At 37.5% G+C, this 24,303-nt stretch overlaps 1 protein-coding gene across 2 annotated transcripts in view; it reads left to right on the forward strand.

The window, feature by feature from the left end:
• Nucleotides 1–24,303, forward strand: part of LOC136864008 (regulator of nonsense transcripts 2) — a 514,509-nt gene that overhangs the window by 276,735 nt on the left and 213,471 nt on the right. For both annotated transcript variants that reach the window (XM_067140503.2, XM_067140504.2), the window contains exons 12-13: nucleotides 12,877–13,095; nucleotides 14,874–15,203. In XM_067140503.2, the coding sequence (XP_066996604.2) occupies nucleotides 12,877–13,095; nucleotides 14,874–15,203 (549 nt within the window). The remainder of the gene's footprint in view (nucleotides 1–12,876; nucleotides 13,096–14,873; nucleotides 15,204–24,303) is intronic.

Below are 24,303 nucleotides of genomic sequence, written 5' to 3' on the forward strand. Positions count from 1 at the left end.
TGTAAATGATATTTTCAAAATTGATATTCTGGGGCATCATTATTCACCGACGCACCCCATCCCCACTTATGGGAGTGGAAATTATTTTGAAATCTTCAATAGGAAACCAATTTTTTTAAATCAAATCTTGGTTTTCCAGTACTGAATCAAATGTTTTGGTTTTATTATTGATGCGAATTTATTTTTAGATGGCGCTGCAGTCAAAAACGATGGGAAAGGTCATTTATTTGTTTATCGATAACTAAATACTACTTTTGACAGTGAATTTGACATATAAACCAAACGAGTGTAATTAGACTTGTGTTTTTGGCTCATTTGGGTATGTAAATTAATTATTTTTACTACAGATTTATTTTATGTAGAAAATAAATGAAATTTTTAATATAGCTTCATATTAGGTTGTACTATTCAATAAATATGTTCGCGATGTATAAAATACATTTGTTCTATCTAAATTTTATTGCTAACTTTTGTTTTGTTTTATTTTTAAATAATATTTTTGGGTTTTGGCTGCCAAATGCTTACTAATGGTCATAAATGAACTTATAGGCAATCATATTAGTAAAAAAGTAATGAAAATTTCAAGTTTCCACCTACAATAACAGCTGAAATGTGAGTAATCAAACAAAAGCTTGCAAAAAACGGAAACTGGCCTTGGTGCTCAGTGTTAGGAAAACCGTAATAGCACGTGACGCTCAAAAGGTTAAATGCGTGTGTTCATTGATTGGTTTAATTGGCTTTTTTTTGCAATGTAAATTTCAGTGGTGTCTTTAATGTTCAAAGATTTACATCTACTTTCGAGGTGTAACATTTTTCGATCGGGTGTTCTTTTTACCTGGTGTGAAAATTACGTTTTGTTTGGCCTATATATGTGGCATTGTAGTTTGGTTCTTGACATTTGAGTTCATAAACTCCTGATTTGGAGAAATGGCCTTTTTGTTCAGGTTGCATTTGCTGATGTGTCTTTGCAGTGTGTTGTTCATTCTAAAGGCTACTTTTAGACCTGTTTTTTTAATGTTAGATATCTTGTATGTGTTCTTGTTTATGTAGTTAAGGACAATATTTTTTTTTCTTTCTTGTGTGGTTTTTCTGATGTTTTACCTTTCTTTATTTAATAGTCTGTCTACTGTGTCAGGAGGGTGGTTGTTTTCTTTCATTATTTGTATTTCTTCATTGAAATCTGTTGTGCTCATTGATATGGCAATTGCCCCGTGTGTCATTGTATTCAGTCCTGCTAATTCGTGTGTGTATGCGAGGTTTCCTGGTTGGATTTGTTGTCAGTTGTGTGTGATGTCTGAGTGGGTTTTCTCTATTTTTTGTATGGCAGGTTCTGATAATTCCTACTGATGGTGGTGTTTAAAAAAGTGATTTTCCGTTCGTTTCTGGTTCCGTTGTGAACCTGATTGACTTGTGTAAAGAAGGGCTATTCACTGCTACACATGGGAGGGGTGTAGGACACCATATCCATAACAGATTATATCATAACAGATTTTGAATTCAGGAAATTCAGCTTTTTCAACTGTATTTCAAGTCATCACTTTGTTATCAAATGGCACACAAAGGCCACATAGATTTAAGTTATTGAAGACATGTAGGCCTATATAACAACTTTTTTGATATGCTAATTTTACTATTTAACGTTCGTTCCTCGCCAGGCTGAAGCTGTCACTAAGCGGGGTGAAACATCTACCTGTAACTTTGTTTTATGATTAAATTTTGTGAGTTTTGTAAAGGTGGAATTTTCATTGTTAATATCTTTAAATTGTTCAAAGTTGACAATATGGGCAAACATTCCTTATATTACCTGTAATGAAAGTACGAGAATCAACAAGTTTGACCATTATTGGTCCTTGATTGGTCCGTATTGACTAAGTTTGTAGAAAAATGCCACAGGTAGATGTTAGGTCCGCCCTGTCAATATTTATTATAAACTCGTTGGATTTCACGTTCTCTTCAGCAGCATATTTAACATCATAAAACAAAATTCCTCATATTCTACTGTGTGTGAGTCTGTGATATCCGTAATGGATAACGGTGTAAGATGCAATGAAGAATGTAGCAAATGCAGAAGAGTAGTTTCAAAAGGGGATTCTGTGTCGTAAGTGTGATGAAGGGTACCATTTTGGTTGTGCAAATATTGTAAATGGGCTGATTTTGAAGAAAGTGTGTGGCTTTGTCCTGAGTGTAAATAATCTGATAGTGAGGCAGAACAACAAGAAAGAGAGAGACTTATGAAACTATCCTTAAGATTTTAGGAGTGCTACAAGAAGACTTATGTGCTCTGAAACATGAAAATGAAAGCTTAAAGGACAGAATAAAGAAACTGGAAGATAAAGAAGACATTGGAGAAGAAAGATCGCCGTGGACGGAAGTGATGCATAGCCATTTTAGGCCTAATGTTAAGCATATGGGAGAAACTACGTACAACTTAAAACCGGGAAAAAACTCTTTGCAGTGCCAAAATAGATTTCAGTCATTGCAACAAGTCCCAGAAGAAGACACATCAAGTTTTCCGAATTATTTTAAGTCCAGCTCGCCAAAAATTCATCTCTACGCAGACAGTCAAGGGCGGGGTATGGCAGAAGGCATCAAGAATGAGCTGCAGAATTCAGAAACTGAGGATTTAGGACTAGTAAAACCAGGTGCCAAAACTGAAGACATCCTTTCAAGTTGTGATCCAGTGTTAGAGAAGGACAGTTATGTGGTGATTGTGAGTAGTACAAATGACATTGCTCCAAATGAAGGTTAGGAACTAATTACAACCCTCAGAGGTAAGATTTCCAAACTACCTGACTCAAAAGTAATTGTAGTTAATGTTCCACCAAGGTATGACCTTTTAGAGGACTCGTGTGTGAACAAAGCTGTACATGATGTAAATATAAAAATCAAGAGATTATGTCTAAGTTTTAGAAATGTCTATGTAGTAGATACTTTAGGTCTTGGCAGGCAAATGTTCACTAGGCATGGATTACATCTGAATGGTAGTGGAAAAGCAACTTTCTGTAGACAAATTGCTACAATTGTCAACAGAGATTTGCAAATTAATCTGCACTTAAGAAAACCCATACCACTAAACTGGCACATACAGGGAAACCTGCCAGAGAACCCAGATCCTTAAATCAAGATCTGTGTACAAGGATCTGTGTTCCAGGGAAGTTCTCAACTCATGAGTCAAATGTAACACTAGGAAATAGTAGGACTATTAATACCAGACAACATCTTTCAGTGGACCAACCTATACCAGCAGTCAAGGTTTCAAGAGAGCATTATGTAAATTTAGACCTTATTGTTTTTCATGTCAATCTTCAGTCGATTAGAAATAAGCTAGGTGAACTTGAAATATTCTTGAATTCATTTCCAGTTGATATTTTACGTATTAATGAACATTGGCTTGTAAAGGATGAGGTTGGTTTTTATATCCCAGCGGGGTATGAGATATTTACATATTTTTGTAGAAGTAGGACTTCAAATGGGGGAGTTGCAATATATGGGAAAATAAACTCTAATATGAAATACACTGTTTTAGATTAGAGGAGTACTGTATAGAAAAGCTATTTGAAGTGGTCGGGGTGATATTTACAAATACTAAATTGATAATTATTTCCCTGTACTGAACACCAGATTCTGATAGTCATGCCTTTCTGAACGTGTGGAATCATTTTGCAGAGTACTTAGCGAGGTATCGGAATTACAAAATCTATTGCATGGGTAATATTAATATATTAGTTGAATCATCCATCAAAAAACAATTTTGTGATATTCTCAGGTCTCATGATTTCTATCTTGCCAATGATCAACCCACCAAGAAAAATTATTGTTTGGACAACATAATCACTAATGTTCAAAACAGTGACTTCACATGTTGTATTACAGAGCATATATTGTCTGATCATAGTTGTCTCTGGCTAAAATTAAAAACTGAATTGGAAAAGCAACATGACAATAGACAATTTAAATATTTCAGGAGGGTGGGAGAAAATAACATTTTAAAACTAAGAAGTGAATTAATTCACATCAGTTTTGAAAACATTATTCTAAACTATAATAATGCCTCGGAAGGAACTGAAAATTTTATACAGTTACTAGGGTATTGTGTGGAAGAGTGCTGTCCTAGAACTACAAAGGTAATTAACGGATCGGGTAAAATCAAAAGGAAGCATAAAGGGAAATGGTGCACTCCTTGCCTTGCAACTATCAGGAACTTAATGATGATCTATTACAATAAAGCAAAACAAGGAAAACAAACAGATAAAGAAAATTATACCCTCATTAAAAAATCTACCGTAAGGAAATTCAACTGGCAAAACAACAAGCTAATGATTATTTTATTAATAACTCTAAAAATAAATGTAAGGCGGCCTTGTCCATCATAAATGATGAAATTGGGAGGGCAAAGAGGGAGAATTCTGTGCCAATAGAACCGAATGTACTTAATGAATACTTTATATACATTGCCAAACATATGAATATCAGTAACACCTTGGGAAACAATGAAACTGCATACAACAATCTACTAAAGAATAGTGTAACTCCTGAAAGTAACAGACCCCCCTTTAAATGGCAAGTTATAAACCATAAGAAAATCTGCAAAATAGTCTCCGAACTGAATTGTTCAAACTGTAAAGACTACTATGGCATAAGTAATTTTATTCTAAAACAAATTTTTGACATAATAATAATAATTCCTTGAAGCAATCCTGACTTTACGTCTAATCTTGTTTCCACCTCACTACGATTGCTACATTATAACGGCTTGAAGATTTTATTGAATTATTTTAATACGGTTCTACATCACGGTTAAGGAAGTGTTAAACTGAGCTAATGTTTCTTTAAGAAGATTGTGTTTTCAGTGGTTGTTCTTGTTAAACCACGTTAATTTATGAGGAAGCAAACCAACTTACATCGGACCTCATCAGCTTAAAGTTTAATACTCGTAAGTCTCAGATAATATGGACTTTGAAACAATATAATTTTAACACGGTTTTTAGATCATCAATATGTTTTTTAAAATATGTTTTATGTGACGTAGATAAACTTATGTGTTTGCCAATATTTCCTAAAATGTATATCAGCTGATGATGATGCAATAAAAGGTGTTGAAACTAGTTCTGATAAAATATATGTTGTAATTTCATCTTAACAACATTTTAATCTACTGAATAAGGTGGATACAAATTTTAATAAATTGTAATCTTGGTTCAATACGGACGAATAATGAAATTTATTAACTTAACTGATCTTAGAGGATCAAATCAAGAAGGACAAGCCCATGTACATAACATTCGTAGATCTAGAAAAGGCATTCGATAATGGTGATTGGACCAAGCTATTTACGATTCTGAAGGTGATTGGGATCAGATACCAAGAACGAAGAATTATCTACAATCTGTATAAAAATCAGTCTGCAGTGATAAGAATAGAGGGCTTTGAAAAAGAAGCAGCAATCCAGAAAGGAGTGAGGCAAGGCTGCAGTTTGTCCCCCCCTCCTCTTCAATGTTTACATAGAACAGGCAGGAAAGGGAATCACAATCCAAGGAGAGGAAATCAAAACCTTGAGATTTGCCGATGATATTGTTATTTTATCTGAGACTGCAGAGGACCTCGAGAAGCTGCTGAATGGCATGGACAGAGTCATGGGTAAGGAGTACAAGATGAAAATAAATAAGTCCAAAACAAAAGTAATGGAGTGCAGTCGAACGAAGGCAGGTGATGCAGGAAATATTAGATTAGGAAATGAAGTCTTAAAGGAAGTAGATGAATATTGTTACTTGGGTAGTAAAATAACTAACGATGGCAGAAGTAAGGTGGACATAAGATGCAGACTAGCACAAGCAAGGAGGAGCTTTCTTAAGAAAAAGCTCAGAAAGAAAGAGAATAGAAGCTTTTGAAATGTGGTGTTACAGAAGAATGCTGAAGGTGAGATGGATAGATCGAATCACGAATGAAGAGATACTGAATCGAATTGGTGAAAGGAGATCGATTTGGCTAAATTTGACAAGAAGAAGAGATAGAATGATAGGACACATCTTAAGACACCCAGGACTTGTGCACTTGGTTTCTGAAGGAAGTGTAGGTGGTAAGAACAGTAGGGGTAGACCAAGGTTTGAATATGACAAGCAGATTAGAGCAGATGTAGGATGCAGTAGTTACGTAGAGATGAAAAGGTTAGCACAGGATTGGGTGGTATGATGAGCTGCATCAAACCAGTCTATGGACTGATGACTCAAACAACAACAACAACAACAACAACAATAATTCCTTTAACTCGCCTCATCAATTGGATACTGGCTGAGGGGACTTTCCCAGATTGTCTAAAAATTGCAGTTACATTTCCTGTGTTTAAGAATGGAGATGTTATGGATCCTGGCAGTTATCGACCCATTTCTATTGTTCCAATCATATCTAAGATAATAGAACATTGTATAAAGGAACAGCTATCTGTATATTTTGAAAAGTATAATTTATTAAATTCTGCACAGTTTGGGTTCAGAACAAATAAATCCACCATTAAAGCCTTAGAAGCTGTTGTGACTGAAGTAATTCAAGGCTATGAGTCCTACCACATTACAAGTGCTACACTGTTTGACCTCAGCAAAGCTTTTGATTCAGTACCACACAATATACTAGTAAGTAAGCTCAGCTAATATGGCGTGAAAGATTTAGAGTTATTATTAATTACATCCTACCTCAATGACAGTTATCAAATTGTACTGGTAGAAAATCAACGATCTAGGGCTCTCAAAGTAAAAACGGGGGTGGTTTAGGGTTCAGTTATAGGAACTTTCCTCTTCCTCGTGTATATAACCGATATTGTTAGTAATTTACCCTGTAGGTCAGTGCTCTATGCAGATGATATTACTATCATAACAAGCAATATAGACTTAAAATACGTTGAAGAGGAAAGGATAGAAATGCTACAAAAATCATCCTCTTGGTTGCAGGCAAATAAACTTATCCTAAATAATAAGACAGAAGTGATCTACTTCCATTTAATTAATTCAGGTCTGGGTAATAATGATCAAAATTCTGTCAAATTATTGGGATTGTATCTGGATTGTAAATTAACCTGGAATACACACACACACACACTTGCGCGCGCACGCGCAAAAGTTATGTACAAAACTGGCTAGAGTGATATTTTTGCTTCCCAGACTCAAAGGATCAGTTAGTAGTAGTCAGATGATGAATGTATACTATGCTTTCTTTCACTGACACTTATCATATGGTACCATGTTATGGGGTAACTCAACAGGGACTCAAGATGTGTTCAAGTGGCAAAAGAAGGCAATAAGATGTATTAATGGTAAGGCCACAAGGGAGTCATGTAGACCTATGTTCCAAGACCTTGCAATTATGACTCTTCCCTCATTATACATTTATCATAGTATACACGCTACTGATGAAAATCTCATCGACCTAACAACTCGCAGAAATGTATACTCATATGGCACAAGATACAGGAATGATTTAGATTTACCACACGTTAGGCTGAGGAAAACATAAGAAAACTATAGATATAATGGCATTAAATTATTGAACAAACTACCTGCCCATGTAAAGGATATGCCCCTATATAACTTCAAAAAAACCCTTAAAAATTGGTTGACATCCAATAGCTTCTACTCAGTAATCTGAATTTCAAGGAAAAATAACACTGTTTCAAAGTGGGTAATAAAGGCCAGCGCCATCCTAACACGTTGGTAAATTAGTAGTTATTTATCACTCTTTTAGACGAATAGTGGTATGATTATTTTTACTCGTGTGTATATAGTTGTATTAATTTACTGTGCTTAATGCGATACTTGTAATATCGTGTAACTATGTACCTATGACTCTGACCATTGCAACCGCCAGTTGCCTAACAACAATAAAATTCTATTCCATTAACCTAACTTACAAGAAAAACACAAATAGTTAAACATTTTAACACACACACACACACACACACACACACACACACACACACACACACACACACACACACACACACACACACACTCACACACACTCTCTCTCTCTCTCTCTCTCTCTTGTTTAAATTGCATTAATAGCCGTTAAGTTTGTCCTAAATATTGAAGAAGCACTTTAAAAGTTCATATTAAAAACCACTGTTGATCTGTTGTATGAAGTCAAAAATCAAAACAATTAACATCTCTGGTCTTGCTTGCTGTTAAAAAATCATGCTAAGAAGATCTTATCCTCCACAAAGTTATGGGCTTTCTGTCTCATAAGACATATTTAGAATGAGTTGCCCAATGTTATGTAGCTTTATTGGACAAACTTACCGTATGAAAGGTATTGTCCGAATGTAAACAGAGCGGATCCAACAATTCCGCCGTGCCCTTGAAATGAGTGCGTGGTAGATGTTCTTCTTATTCTAAAATAAGAAATCTTATTAGAATAATCAATTCAAAACCAAATGCTGAAAGCCATGATGTGGAATAATGTAACTGAACTTACATAATGTACTGGGGCAGTGAATGCCTTCTCGCTCTCCAGCCAGACACGAACTAACATTTTGAAATAAGCCTGAAGTGACTCGAGCCCACTAGCGGATAAGGTAGGGGAATGAACGCCTGACCTTTACAGCTTGAAGGGGTGGGGGCTAGTGGCTAGGGTTATTGCTATCTATCTTTGCCTTTTACGCATTGATTTGTTAACATGAACAATAGATTTTCTTCACCCAAGTTTTCAATTTAGATTATTGTCACTATTTTGTTTCTGTGCCAAATACATTTCTAATTTCTCCAGGACATCCATATACATCACTTTACTTGCATATTGTACTAATTTCATGTCTTGCTCATTTGGTAAAGGAATGATTATTACTGTGCATATGTTCACACACGGCCGATTATGTAGCATGTTTTACGGCGTTTGTATGTTCTTTACATCTGACCACTATGGTTCTTCCTGATAGTCCAATATATTGTTTCTTACCACTCTGACATGTTAATGTGTATACCTCTGGTTTTCCATATTGATTGTCTTTCTTAATTTTACATGAGCCGGCAAAAAAAAAAAAAAATCATTTCTTCGGTATGCTACTTCGTATTGAACAGGTGGATTCATAATAAAACTTTGGTATTGTATATCAACAGATTTCAATACGGATTAAAACATGAGATTAGTCACTTGCAATGCTATTTCAATGTTGTATTTCTTGAAAATTTTGGACAAATCGTAAGAATGCCTATTTCTGTAAGTAAATACGACGTATTTTTTCTTTTCTTTTCATTTTGACTCTCAAGAAGTATTTTTGTGTTGTAGATAATCTTATTCCTAACTTTATTAACATAATTTCTTGAGTAACCATTGCTTTTTGCTATGTCATAAATTATTTTCAGTACTTTTTTCAAGGCCTTCCTCTGATAGTGGATTATTTACCGCCCTATTTATTAAACTACAAAAAGTGGCCTTCTTGTGGTGGCCTGGGTTATTTAGAATCCTTTCTAATTACTGTATTAGTTTGTGTTGGTTTTCTATATATTTGATATTCAAAATTGTTGATATATCTTGATATCGTTATATTAAGGTAATTTAAAGACACGTTCTTTTCCTATTTAATTGTTGTTTTTTTTTTAATCTGTAATTCTGCCGGTATTAATATTTGTTCATTGATAATGACAAATACATCGTCCACGTGCCTCAGCCACAAGCCCCACCCTTGTATTTTACCTACTATCCCATTAAAATCCCCGTGATCCAAATAGATGTTTGCTAATATGCCTGAAGCTGGTGAACCCATTGCTAACCCCTTTCCCTGTTCACAAATTTTGTTATTAAAAGAGAAATATTGGTGTCAACAAGATTAGCTTTACTACTGAACCTAAAATGATTTTCTAAAGTTTGTGTTTAAATTGTACAATGTTTTAAGTCGGGCTGTTTCTTAAATTTGCTACTGGTCTAATCGGTACATTCTATTTATCAATTTTTGGCAGTGCTCTTAAAGTGGATATTTCTGTGTTCATAGTAGAAAAGAACCTCGTTTATCTGGATTAAGTGGGACCAGAACTGATCTGGATTATCGAAAATCTGTATAATCCAGAAAAACTAAAAAACAAATACAGTACATGTTATGAGTAATCTATTAACATAAGTTGTACAAAAAAATAGCAGAACACTTTTTGTACATTTATGACTCTGTTTTATGCACTAAAATAATGTGAATTGTTCTGTTTTACATTTGTATAGTGTTTGCGTGCAGCACAATGACAAAGATGTTTTACTAACAACAGTTCTGCCAGTGTGGTTTCAGTCAAGGATTCTAAATAGGCCATCAGTTTGTCCAGCTGCATTGTTGCCTTTCCATGAGTCATTGTTTCTTCTGATGGAGCGCTGGTTTCATTTTCGAATTCACCATCAGTGAAGTAATAGTGTGTTGCATTCAGAAGAGCCTGGGTTTGAATCCCACCTCGGCCATCCTGGGAATGGTTTTCCATGATTTCCCATTCTCAATTCAATTCAAGAAGAGTCAACGCCGTAAAAGAAGTACTGTACAAGTAGATCTGGTTAAACAAGGTTCTTGTGTACAAGAATGCAAAAAAATGAGGATGATGGAAGAGAATAAAGGCAATTAAAGAATGAAGTAGATAGAAAGTGCAGGACAGCTAACGAAGAATGGTTGACAGGGAAGTGCAAGTATGTTTAAGGTTGTATTGTCCTAGGGAAGGTAGATGCTGTGTACAGGAAAATCAAGAAAATCTTTGGAGAAGAGGAAAACTAGGTGTATGAATATCGAGAGCTCAGATGGAAAACCACTTCTAGAGAAAAGGCAGAAGGGTGGCAGGAATATATACAACAGTTATATCAAGGTAAAGAAGTAGATGATATGGTACTGGAACAAGAAGAGGCTGTTGATGCTGGTGAAATGGGAGACCCAATTTTGAGGTCAGAGTTTGACAGAGCTTTGAGAGGTGTAAGTAGGAACAAGGCACCTGGAATTGATGACATTCCCTCTCAATTACTGACTGCCTTAGGAGAAACCAGCGTAGAGATGTTATTTCATTTAGTGTGTTAGATGTATGATACAGTCCAAGTTCCATCCAATTTTAAGCAGAATATTGTTATACCTATTTCCAAGAGAGCTGGTGCTGCCAAGTGTTAAAACTACCATACCATTAGTTTAGTATCCCAAGCCTGTAAAATTTTAACACGTATCATTTACAGAAGAATGGGAAGACAAGTTGAAACTTAGTTGGGAGAAGATCATTTTGGCTTCAGAAGAAATATAGGAACACGGAACACACAAAGCAATCCTGACTGTACGTCAGATCTTAGAGGACCAAATTAAGATGGATCAGATACTGAGAAAGAAGAATTATCTACAATCTGTATAAAAATCAATTTGCAGTGATAAAAATCGAGGGCTTTGAAAAAGGAGCAGCAGTCCAAAAAAGGAGTGAGGCAAGGTTGCAGTGCTCACTTGTTTTCAATGTTTATATAGAACAGTTGGTAAAGGAAATCGGAGAGGAATTTCGAAAGGGAATCACAATGCAAGGAGAGTACATCAAAACCCTGTGATTTGCCGATGTTATTTTATCTGAGTCTGCAGAAGATCTGGAGTAATTCCTGAATGGTATGGACAGAGTCTTGGGGAAGGAGTACAAGATGAAAAGAAATGAGTCAAAAACGAAAGTAATGGAGTGCAGTCAAACAAAGTCAGGTGATGCAGGAAATATTAGATTAGGAAATGAAGTCTTAAAGGAAGTAGATGAATATTGTTACTTGGGTAGTAAAATAAGTAACAATGGCAGAGGTAAGGAGGACATGAAATGCAGACTAGCACAAGCAAGGAAGGATGTAGTTCTGTAGAAATCTAAAGGTTAGCACAGGATAGGTTGGCATGAAGAGCTGCATCAAACCAGTCTGCAGACTAATGACTCCAATACCAACACTTATTATTATTATTAGTAATTTATTGTGGAGAAATTTGCTCACTTCAGACATTGATACGTAGGAATTAAAAAGATGTTTTTGAAGACTTCGTTTTTTGTTTTTGAGCATGACATTGTATGGAATTGAAACATCTATGGTAACTAGCTGAGAAAGAAGGTGAATAGAAGGTTTTGAAATGTGGTGGCAGAGAATAATGCTGAAAGTGAGAGGGGTAGATTGAATCACAAATGAAGAGATGCTGAATCGAATTGGTGAGAGGAGATCGATTTGGCTAAATTTGACAAAAAGGAGAAAGAGAGAATGATACGATACATCTTAAGACACCCAGGACTTGTTCAGTTGGTTTTTGAGGGAAGTGTATGTGGTAAGAATAGAAGGTATAGGTATAAATATGACAGGAAGATTAGAGCAAATGTAGGATGTAGTAGTTCTGTAGAAATCTAAACGGTAGTGCAGGATAGGGTGGCATGGAGAACTGCATCAAACCAGTCTGTAGACTGATGACTCCAAAAACAACAGTTATTATTTTTATTATTCATTATGGAGAATTTCAGTCTTTACTCTCAGAAATGCCCAATCAACCAGCCAACTCCCTATTTAACTCCGCCCCCCACCATCGCACGCGCGCGCGCGCGCGCGCACACACACACACACACACACACACACACACACACACACACACACACACACACACACACACACACACACACACACACACACACACACACAGGGAGTGTCTGCTGCAGTCCTTAGTTAGAGGAAAGTAGATGATGGTTTGTTTGTCACATTGTTTTAAAAAAATAATTTTCCTTAACTTTATATTTTTACTAATACCTGATGGTTGGTGGTTAACATTTATCTATTATTGATTCTTTGATTACAAAATTACACTTCTCCTTTATAGACATTCTTTTCTCCCAATTTTTATTTCCTGAAATTTACCTTCTTTTTCTTTTTCTTTTTTTTCTTTTTTTGCAGGATCAGATGAATATTGAATCCAAGATTAAAATAGTGAGATTCATTGGAGAGTTGGTGAAATTCCGTATGTATTCGAAAATAGAAGGTTTGTACTGTTTGAAAGTTTTAGTGCAAGATTTCACTCACCATCACATAGAAATGTGCTGCAATTTGCTGGAATCTTGTGGAAGATTCTTCTTTAGACATCCTGACTGTCACCAGAGGATGAAGGTATATTTGGTGAGTAGATACGAGTAAAAGTAATAATTATTATTTCAGATGAGTGAGAAAATAAGGGTGAAAATTTTGCTGACCCATTTTTCTGAATAAAGACACATATGCATGGACTGGTGAGACAATCTGTTTGAAACAACTTCATTTGCACTCATAGTTGATTTTAGAAGTAAATGATTGCTGTTTTAAAGCCATAACAAGACTGTAAAATGAGGTTAATTTGTTTAATAATTGAAGTTGAGAAGTGTATTGCACTTACAAAAAGACCTAAAGATTAAAATAGCATTTCCTCTTCTTGCAAACAAATATGAATCATTTCATTATATTTTAAAATGCCATTTTGGCCAGTAAATTTGATTCTTCCATAGAATGAGCACTGTATTATTAGACTGTCTCCTGAATGCATATGCTTCCCCAATGAGTTGATTGATACACTGATATATATTTTGTATCCGGTATTTGGGAGATAGTGGATTCGAACCCCAAGATGGTTTCCTGTGGTTTCCCATTTTCACACCAGGTAAATGCTGGGGCTGTAACCTTAATTAAGGCCATGGATGCTTCCTTCCCACTCTTGGCCCTTTCCTGTCCCATCATCACCATAAGACCTATCTGCGTCATAAAACAATTTGTATAAAATATATATATATTTTCTTAGTCAACTAAGCAATCTCTGGAATGAGCTTTTGGGTTCTTCAGCAGTGGTAAGCTTCAAAGTCTACATTAGTCATCACTCATCAGATTTGGTTCTTGCATTTGATATTGTTTATTGTAGAAGTATTGAAGGCAAATAAAAATATTATGTCCACCAGTACCATGCAGCCACTGACTTAGGTATAAGAACAAAATCTAAATGCCAGAGGTCATCAAAAATATTTACTGTGTAAACTAAAGCATGCTCTAAAATTTGCAAGGGCAGATATTATAATAACAGGCAGTTAGTTATATTTGGTTGATAACGAGAGAGCAGCATGTCATCTTTATATTTCTCAGAATCAGAGTTTTCTGTTCTGCTGGATTATTATCATAGAGTTATTTCACCTTCATGTTAAAAGAAACATGTTTTACTAAAGTTTGAAAGACTACTAAAATGAACTTTACAAACAGTTTACAAACAATATAATTCTTCACAAGAATACTAAGTAGTCAGTCAAGAAATTCCCCCTATGTTATTTTCACAGCTTCATTACCTGTGAACTATACAATTTGCTGTGTACGCCATGACAGTTTTAGACAAATTATACAGGTAGTAAAACATTATAATGGGAAAGTATCACATCATCTTCATATTCTGTGGAATCATAGTATCCTGTTCTGCCAGTTCTTAATATTTTACAAGATTATTTTATTTCATTGACAAATTTAAATTCAGTTTGCCTTTATTTGGTTATCAATGTGGTATATGTTATTGAACTTGCATATTAGAGCTCAACCATAGCTCCTACTTCCCTCCATTTAGAGATTTTTATGCCTATTTCTGAAAGCATATTGGAGGTGTCTGAAATATCATTTTTAGAGCTTAAAGAACTACAATGTATACTAATGTTTGCTTTCATTTAAGAAAGTTATAAAATGGCCTAGGTTGCCTCATAATGTTTAGGATAGCTTTCCATGCAGTATGAGAAAAAAGTAAATATGTGAAGAGCTTTGCTATCTGATGCAGAAATTCTTTGTTTATTACACTAAGTATAGTTACACTTGTCCTTTGATATAACGATATATTAGGATTTTGGAAGTTTTCGCTTCAGTCATTTTTGTTTAAACACTTTCTTCTTTTCTTTCAGGAACAAATGATGAGAAAAAAAGCAGTTATGGCACTTGATTCCCGCTACGTAACAATGATAGAGAATGCATATTACTATGTCAATCCTCCAGAATCAACTCAGTCTTATGTCAAAGAGAGACCTGAAGAGCATCAGTTTATTCGCAAAATTTTATACCAGAATTTGATGAAATCTAATACAGACAAAGTATTGCGCTTAATGCGAAAACTAGACTGGAATGATTGTGAAACTAATGCATATGCAGTTAAATGTTTAACATATGCATTCAAAGTAAAATATTTTAATATTCGGTGTTTGGCTAGTCTGTTGGCTGGATTGGCAACTCAACAGGTTTGTAACATTTGCTTTCAGTGATTGAATAATGTTTTCTTCATTGTTTGTTTCATAAACTTGTGTAAACTGGACTAAATTCTGCTGTGTAAATCATTATTCAGCTTTTAAATAAGTACAGTTCAAGGCAGTTTATACCTCTTCTATTAAAAGTAGTCCCAGATTGAAGGCATTGTCATGAAAGATTTTCTAGTTCTAGGAGTAAGGTATTTCATGCTGCTTGAATTACGCTATCAGATAACTATCTCTTTTCTGTTATCAATGTTCTACATTGAAGTGAAGAGAGAAATGATAGCAAAGAATGCTAAGCCTTTCTTAAAACATACAAGTTGGAAGAAATTAACTGTATTACAATTTCCTTTTAAAATCTGATTTTCAATAAGTTATCAACCATACTTTCAAAGAACTTTATAATTTTACATTGCAGTTTTGTTTTTGGACATGAATCTTTTATGCCACAGTAGCTTGTGCAACGTTCTGGCATCCATCATCACTGCATAGACTATGAGAATAAGCACATTATGTGAAATGCAGAAACTAAGCTTAATGTAGCATCTACACAGATCATATTATTGGTAAGGCCACTCCTTGTATGATTTGTGTCCAAGGGGATCATCCAGGAGCAAGTGAATCAAGATCGCCTAAGGTTACAGCATCCTCTGTGCAGATTGCCCTTGACACCAGTCCATTGTAAGGACATAAACTTTAAAAGACGGGAGTGGCAACAAAATTGATTTCTGGAGTGAATCATAGCCATGGGAGTTATGATGTGGATGGCCACAATGTATGGAAATGTTTCAGACTCTCTCTCCTGGTAGAAATCGATCATGTACAGTGAACGCCGCTTGTTATGATTACTCTGGGACGCAGATAATTTGGTAACATTAACCGATTAATAACAGTAGACGAAAAATAAAAATTTATAGGTAGCCTACTGTATTTATTCATAACCTACATACACTACAATGAAACAGATACCAGTACACAGCATTACAATACAGTTAACTGTTTTCAGCTATTTAAGATAGTTTCTAATTGTTGTTTTCTTCTGATTGTCTCTCAAAAGTCCATTAATGAATCTTGCATTTTCATAACGTCTTTGGAAGTCCACTGACCTACGCTGAACACCTTGTCGCAAGACACCTAGCGCCTGTTGCATTTCAGCATTCTCCGTATTCTTCACCCTCATATCTAATTCTGCGCCACGAAACTTCCTGAACACGCATTACGCGCAAGGTCAACGGTGAAGACGTTGCCACTGGTGCCTTCATTGTTTCTTTTAAGTTGTCAGTGTTACCAGAGAAAGTCAAGGTAACAACTTATCTTTGCGATGTGAGGCCGTACATCCCGCCTCCTATGCGATGCTATCAATGTCAGAGATTGGGACATATGGTATCTTGTTGTTCTAATCAGTCTGTGTGTGGTACATGTGGAAGAGTAACTCACGGCAAGTAGGAGTGCACAACTCCGTACAAGTGCACTAACTGCTCTGGTCTTCATTCTCCTCGGGATCGGAACTGTCCAACATATCTGAGTGAGAAGACGATCCAGTAGATGAAGACCCTGGATGGTCTTTCCTACCAGGAAGCGTGCCGTAAGTTTAATTCTACGAATACACCTGCCCGTACACTCGACTACAGCATGATAGCTCAGAGTCTCCCAGGTTCGTCTTTCACGACATCGTTACCCGTGATGATCGCTGCACCCAAGGAGGCTGTTGCTTCTGAGAGCAAAGTCGCAAAGAGTATAAGCTCAAAGGGGGGGGGGGGGGACCACCCTTCCTTCGACCACCAAGAAGTCTGTACCGGCTAGCAGTTCTAAGCCGGCACAGAAAGGGGGGAAGGTTAAGTCTCCCCCCATTAAGAGGTCAGCGAAAGCCGTGCGCATGCCGGCAGAGGCGGTATCATCGACCAGGGAGATAATCTCCCAGCCCGTCTAAACTTGAAAAGAAGGCGGAGAAGAGGAGCGCCCTTACTGGACGCTCCCGCACTTCTCCTGCAAAGGGGAAATCATGCACTCCATCTGGAGGGTATGAGTCTGCGTCAGCAGGTATGCCTGCTCCAAAACCTGCGCGCTCCCCTCGTTGGGGGACTTCCCGTCCCTGGAAATCGTCGGTGTTTTGGGCGTCGGTCCTACCACCTACCAATGGTGGGGTGGACGTCGAGCTGTCATCTACGTCTTTGGATGTAGATGTTGATAGTGTTTAGGTTTAAAAACATCTTGTCCCTCATAACTTAACACTCTTTTTATAGTCTACACTATGGCACTGTTACAGTGGAATTGTAATGGTTATGACAGGCATCTTGCTGGGCTGCTTCAGCTCATTAGTGAGTACGCGGTGAGTATAGTCTGTATTCAGGAGACAAACGTCAGACCAGGTCATCATACGGTCTTGAAAAATTTCAAACTATACTCCACAGAACAATATTATGCTCACCAGGATTCTTGTGGCATGGGTATTTTTGTTCGTTCTGATACCTTTAGCGAAGAGGTTCCTCTAAGAACCCCACTGGAAGCATTTGCAGTGCAGATACCGCTGCTTGTCATAGCAACAGTGTGTAACGTTTATTTTTCACCAGGCCAGCCTCTTAACATAAATGATGTCACTGACCTTATAGATCAGCTTCCACCTCCCTTCCTCTTATTGGGATATTTTAACGCCCATCACCCCATATGGGGCTCTGAAATGCCTTGCCCCAGGGGAAGGGATTTGGAAACAGTAGTAACAGAGCTGGATTTATGTATCTTGAACACAGGTGAACCAACTCATTTCAGTATACATTACGGCACGCACTCTCGCATAGAGTTAAGTCTATGCAGCTGAACGTTGGTTCCGCTGTTTCGGTGGAACACACACGACGATCTCTGTGACAGTGACCATTTTCCCATTATTCTTACTTTGTTGAAACAGAAATCCATCGAGGCTCCTCCTCGATGGATTCTTAAACATGCTGATTGGCCAAAGTTCACATCACTCGCTGTCTTTAACGACGAGACCTTGTGTACTCTAGATGGCGATATAACTTACATAACACAAGTTATCCTTGCTGCTGCTGAGGAATCCATTCCCTCCTTCTCAGGGACTCCTCGCCGAAATATCGCTCCTTGGTGGAATGAAGAAATTGCAGCAGCTATCAAAGAATGCCGTCGCACTCATAAACATTATCGTAGGCAGCCTACTGTGGTGAACTTGGTAACATTTAAAAGACTCCACGCTAAGCCACGAGTTCTTATTCGCCAAAGTAAGAAAGTTTAGTGGGAGGGGTATGTGTCGTCTATGACGTCACATACTCTGTCTGAAGTGTGGACTAAACGACGTATTTTGGATATCCAAGGATCATCTTCTGTACCGGGAATTTCCAGTGCAGGCAGTATCGTCACTGAACCACTCTCGATTGCTAACCATCTCGCTAGCCATTTCATGGATGTGTCTGGCTCCAGGAATTACCATCGTGACTTCCTCGCTCTGAAGCGGGAGGCAGAACGTCATCACCTTTGTTTTTTCACTCAAGCTTCAGAGGACTGTAATGTACCCTTTACAGAGTGAGAACTCCACAGTGCCTTGGCGGTTTGCAAGGACACGTCCCCTGGGCCAGACAATATCCATAAACAGATGCTGAAACACCTTACTGAGGATAGTCTACCATATCTCCTTCATGTGTTCAACCGAATCTGGATAGAGGGTGAGTTTCCGTCTCAGTGGCGAGAGGGCATAGTCATTCCTGTCCTCAAGCCTGACAAAAATCCCAAGTATGCAGGAAGTTACAGACCTATTTGTCTTACAAACTGCCTGTGTAAGCTATTTGAGAGGATGGTAAATCGCCGACTTGTGTGGTGTCTGGAGAAATGAGGATTCTTGTCCGAGTACCAGTGTGGTTTTCGAGCCGCTTGCTCGACCACTGAACACTTGGTACGCCTGGAGAGCTCTATCCAGGATGCGTTTCTCCGCAAACAGCATTTGGTAGCTATTTTCTTAGACTTAGAAAAGGCCTATGACACTAAATTGTGATATGGCATCCTTTCAGTCCTGCATCAATCGAGATTCCAAGGTAACTTGCTGGTATTTATTGTGAATTTTTTGTCCCTCCATCTATTCCGTGTCCGAGTAGGGAGGGTATATTCACAATACCACGTTCAAGAAAATGGAATCCCACAGAGATCGGTTGTTAGTGTCACTCTGTTCGTGATTGCCATAAACGGTATTGTCGCCGCTGCTGGTTCAGCAGTAATACAGTCGCTGTATGTGGACGATTTTGCTCTGTACTATAGCTCGCATAATATGGCAGTCGCAGAGTGACAATTACAGCAAGCTATTAGGAGAGTGGAGCAGTGGACCTTAGAACATGACTTTCGTTTTTCCACCGCAAAGACCTCTGTTGTCCACTTTTGTTGGCACCGTACCCTTCACCCTTATCCTGAACTTTATTTAGGAAATGTCGCTATTCCCATAGTTGGCACCGATTTCTTGGACTCCTTTTCGATAGTAAATTATTGTGGGAGCCACACGTGCAGCAGCTAAAAGTGCAATGCACCAAGAAGCTTAATCTCTTGAAGTTTCTTAGCAGCCCTAATTGGGGAGCTGACCGCACGGTGCACCTACAATTCTATAGGGCATATATTTTATCCAGGTTAGACTATGGCAGTGCAGCATATGGGTCAGCAAAACCAAGCATCCTTGTAAAACTGAACAGCATCCACCACAGCGGGGTTAGGTTGGCGACGGGAACTTTTTGAACAAGACCCTTAGCTAGCCTGCTCGCTGAATCTGGTGTGCCACCTTAACATCTGAGGCGCCAGCAGCTCCTTCTGTCGTATGCTGCAAATTTGCGACAGATGCCACTTCACCCAAGCTATCCTTGCGTATTCAATATTGGACACCGTCGGCTGTACGCTGCTTGTCCTCGAGTAACGCGACCGGTTGGACTACACTTGGATAGCAGTCACAGTTTGTTTCAGGTACCTTGGGTTCCTTGCCTTGTCAGAGAACCAAGTGGGGCACCTCCGTGGGTAGTACGACGACCTGAAATAGTCCTGGATCTGCACACTGGCCCGAAGGAAAACACAAATCCTTCGATTTATCGGAGACTCTTCCTGTCCATTGTTGGCCGGTATCCAGGTTCAGTCATCGTTTACATAGATGGCTCGAGAACAGACATGAAAGTGGGCTGTGCGTTCGTTGTCGACACTGATAGGTTTCTTTTTGCTCTCCCGGAAACATGTAGTGTGTACACCACAGAGCTCTATGCTATCTGTGAATCTCTGCAGCATGCACTGTCCGATGAGTGCCGACACTTTCTTCTGTGTACTGACTCCTTGAGCTCGCTACAGTCTATTGATACCCGTTTCCCTCGGCACCCTCTGGTGCAGCAGATCCAGGAGCTGCTGGCCGGGTGTTCGGATGCCGCCACAAGAATCACGTTTATGTGGCTCCCAAGCCATATGGGTGTAGAAGGAAACTAGTTAGCAGATAAGGCTGCCAAGGAGGCAGTAACACTGCCCCTGTTGCCTTACAAGGTTCGAGCAAGTGATATTCTCTCTCAGCTGAGATATCTGGTTATGTCCCATTGGGAGATGGAGGCCACTCCACTTCCAAATAAGCTGAGAGCGATAAAATTTACAACGAAGGTATGGAAGACTTCCCTTTGGGTTTCTCAGAGGGAAGCAGTGGTATTATGTCGTCTTCGGATCGGCCACGGTATACTAACGCACTCCCATTTATTGAAAGGAGAACCCCCTCCGGTGTGTACTTGCGGCGATCATCTTACCGTGGTACACATCGTTACGGAGTGCGTGGACCTGGTCGATCTGCGCCATAGGCTAACACTCCCGAGTACCATCTCCCTCATCCTGCGAGATGACTAGCATTCAGCAGACCTCCTCATCCGTTTTATGAGGGATAGTGGTGTTCTTTATCGCGTGTAATAATGTACTTTGTCTTAGTGGCTTTGTGTTAACTGCACATTCATCCCTTTGACTCTATTTTAGTTTGTGTTTGCGTATTTTAATGTGTTATTTTAACTTCTGACATGAATATTATATATTGTACCAGGAAGGCCTAGGTCCTGGCACATATCAATTGAAAAACTTTATTTCAGCATACAATTTCCGTCTGACATGCGATCAGCTAAGCGAAGGAACGTTCCAGTACGTACCAGACTCCACGAGTGACCAGGCGAGGCCAAGTGACGTCACCTACCGCTTGAAACTTGCCTCCCCTAGAGATATTTCTCGAAAGAATTTTTCTCTCGTGAACGTTTTAACGCCTTAACCAATTTGAACAGGACCAACGCTGAATTGTAGCAGACATCGTAAAAGTAAAATCCTGTAAATTTCAAAGCAATTTGTCCAGTAGTTTCCGAGTTATAACAATATAAAGTTTAAGAAGATCGAGCATTCTCGGTCACATGACTTAGAACACCACCCCTCCTGGCGCAGATATATATGCCACTAGGTCAAGGCTAACAACCAGTTCAGTTCAGCAGTACAGTCTGGCAGTGCAGAGCAGTGCACTATGTGTGTGTGAGTGAGACAGAGGGGAGACTGACCCTCGTAGAGTATGTCCGTGCGGTCTCGAAGACAGTACTTTCCGTCGCGTTTCGCAGAGACAAAATTATGGGATAATCAATCGCCGTCGCACTTGTAAAAGACATTGCAAGTGACTAATCTCATTATCCTCTCATCCTGTTATAAGTTCAATCATCAAATTGACGATAAATTTGAATCTTTATAGACTCTTATCCACAAGGGATAAATAACTTTTTTACCAGATCTCATTGCCAAGAAAATCCTCAAATTTAGCTCTTAAGATTGATCTTCACGTCTTTCTAGGATTTTGGACATGATATATATATTATTTATTTTATATTTTAGTACTCTCTCTTCCATAATTTTAATGTATCTTCCTATTAAGCACATGTAATTAAGCCATGTATACAAAGATTTTATATTTTATGATTTTCTAATAGAATAAGTTTTAAGTTTGTCAAAAATGTTCTAATAGTTCTTAAGTCTTTATTTACGTAAATAACAATTATTGAGATTCAGATTTGGCTGATGATGCTCTATAAGGGAGCGAAACATGTCACATATATAACATTTTAACTAATGAAGTTATGTTAAATGTAACAACATTATAATGTATTGAACAGGTGGATTCATAATTTAAAAAAAAAAAAACTTTATTATTGTATATCTTGTAAAAGATGTCGCACCGTAATTAGTCTATCGTGCCGCAACTTCGATATAATTCACAGACATTTCGAAGTATAACACGTGTGAAATCATTGAAGTACGAAGTTAAATATTTGACATTCACAAACTAGAACATGACGTGTGGACTTAATTAATTTCACATATTAAATTACTACAATAAACAGAAACTGTCGTGTACAATAACTCTTAACTACTCTAAGACTCATTTTTCTAGTACCGTACATCCTTGAACTGTGTCTCTTTATTTACGTGTCATATTAGGACATGACTTACTACAGTGATAAACTTGGTGAATATTAAGAACTTTTTCTAAAATAATATAATTTTATCACCACCAGAAAATCAGTGTTATCTGTTAGGATAACGATTCAGAGACTGTGGTCAGAGACAGTAATGAGAAATGTTACACGTAACTTTTTCAATTGTTTGAACTGTGTATTTATGGACTTTCTCAGTGACGATTTAAAATAAGTGTTTTATGCAGCAAGGACTGTGATTATTCATTTAACGTCATAAAATTAACACACGAACTGAACTGTGTTTAACAGTGAATGATAGCATCTGTAAATACTACTTGCGCCAAATGAACTTTCCGTGTGCTAAAATCACCTCTACGAGCAGCGGAAATCTGGGTGAAATTCTACAAGATCCAGCAACCTTCAACATCATCTCATCTATGGTACCCATCGAGGGACATCAACGTGGTTTCTTCGTGGAACATCAAGTTCGAGTCTTTGTCCGCACCCCACGGAATGTTCCAGATTCCCATCAACATTTGTAAGCCAAATTTTCTTTATTAAGTGAGTAGTCACAAACTGACTGACTTTTTCTTATCAATCTTGAAAAGTGATTTACTCAGTGCTGCGTGTGACGATATTTCGTAGTTTTTCACCATTTCTCAAAAATTCATCTTTTAATGATAAATTTATTTTACATAGAAGAACTCTAGGATTTTCAAGTGTTCTATATTACAAGGCTAACAAACTGAGAAACTTTCAACAGAAATTTAAATTCTTATTGCAATTTTCAATTATAAGTGTGTGTTCATTTCGTGAATTAATACTTAGAAAGACTTTAGGTGAAGAACTGACACTTCGTATTTTCACAAAAGACTATAGGATCTGTGAGATTTATTTATTTTATTTATTTATTTATTTATTTATTTATTTATTTATTTATTTATTTATTTATTTATTTTATTTATTTTCACAAACTGAATTCAAGAAGATTTACGTTAACATTTTTGATTTCAACAAAATATCTGAGTCCTATATTGATATTGCAGGGTGATGAATCATTTAACATTATTAATAAATTGTTTGGAAAATGTATAACCATCTATTATTCGCCCTGTGATTCTATCCTGCTCTGTATCGGCTCCAAAACCAACTTCCACTACCTGAGATCCTTCTCATGCCCTACACCCCGAACTTTTCCTGGTACAATATATATATATATATTTCCAGGCGATGCCTTATTCCATAATCACCTCTATTTTCTATACTTTTATTAGAAAATAAGGCACTGCGAATTAGATCCACTGATTGTTTTAATCTCATAATCGTTTTTCATCACCATTTATTTATACTCTAGTCAGAGGATACATTTTAATATTTTAATTATCATCTCATGTCGTCCATTTCGTACCATTAGGGGCCGATGTCCTTAGATGTTAGGCCCCTTTAAGCAACAAGTATCATCATCATCATCATAGACTGCAAGCATCATCGATTCATTATTGTGCTTTAGAAACAGTCCCTTGTGCCACCTCATCAAGATGTACATAGACAAAACAATGCAAATGCACGAACAACAAAATGAAAACAAAACACAGTTACTTACCATGAAGGCAGTAGCACAAAATACAACGCGTTCAGGGCCAAAACAT

This window comes from Anabrus simplex, chromosome 2, assembly GCF_040414725.1.
Source record: "Anabrus simplex isolate iqAnaSimp1 chromosome 2, ASM4041472v1, whole genome shotgun sequence".
Taxonomy (NCBI): domain Eukaryota; kingdom Metazoa; phylum Arthropoda; class Insecta; order Orthoptera; family Tettigoniidae; genus Anabrus; species Anabrus simplex.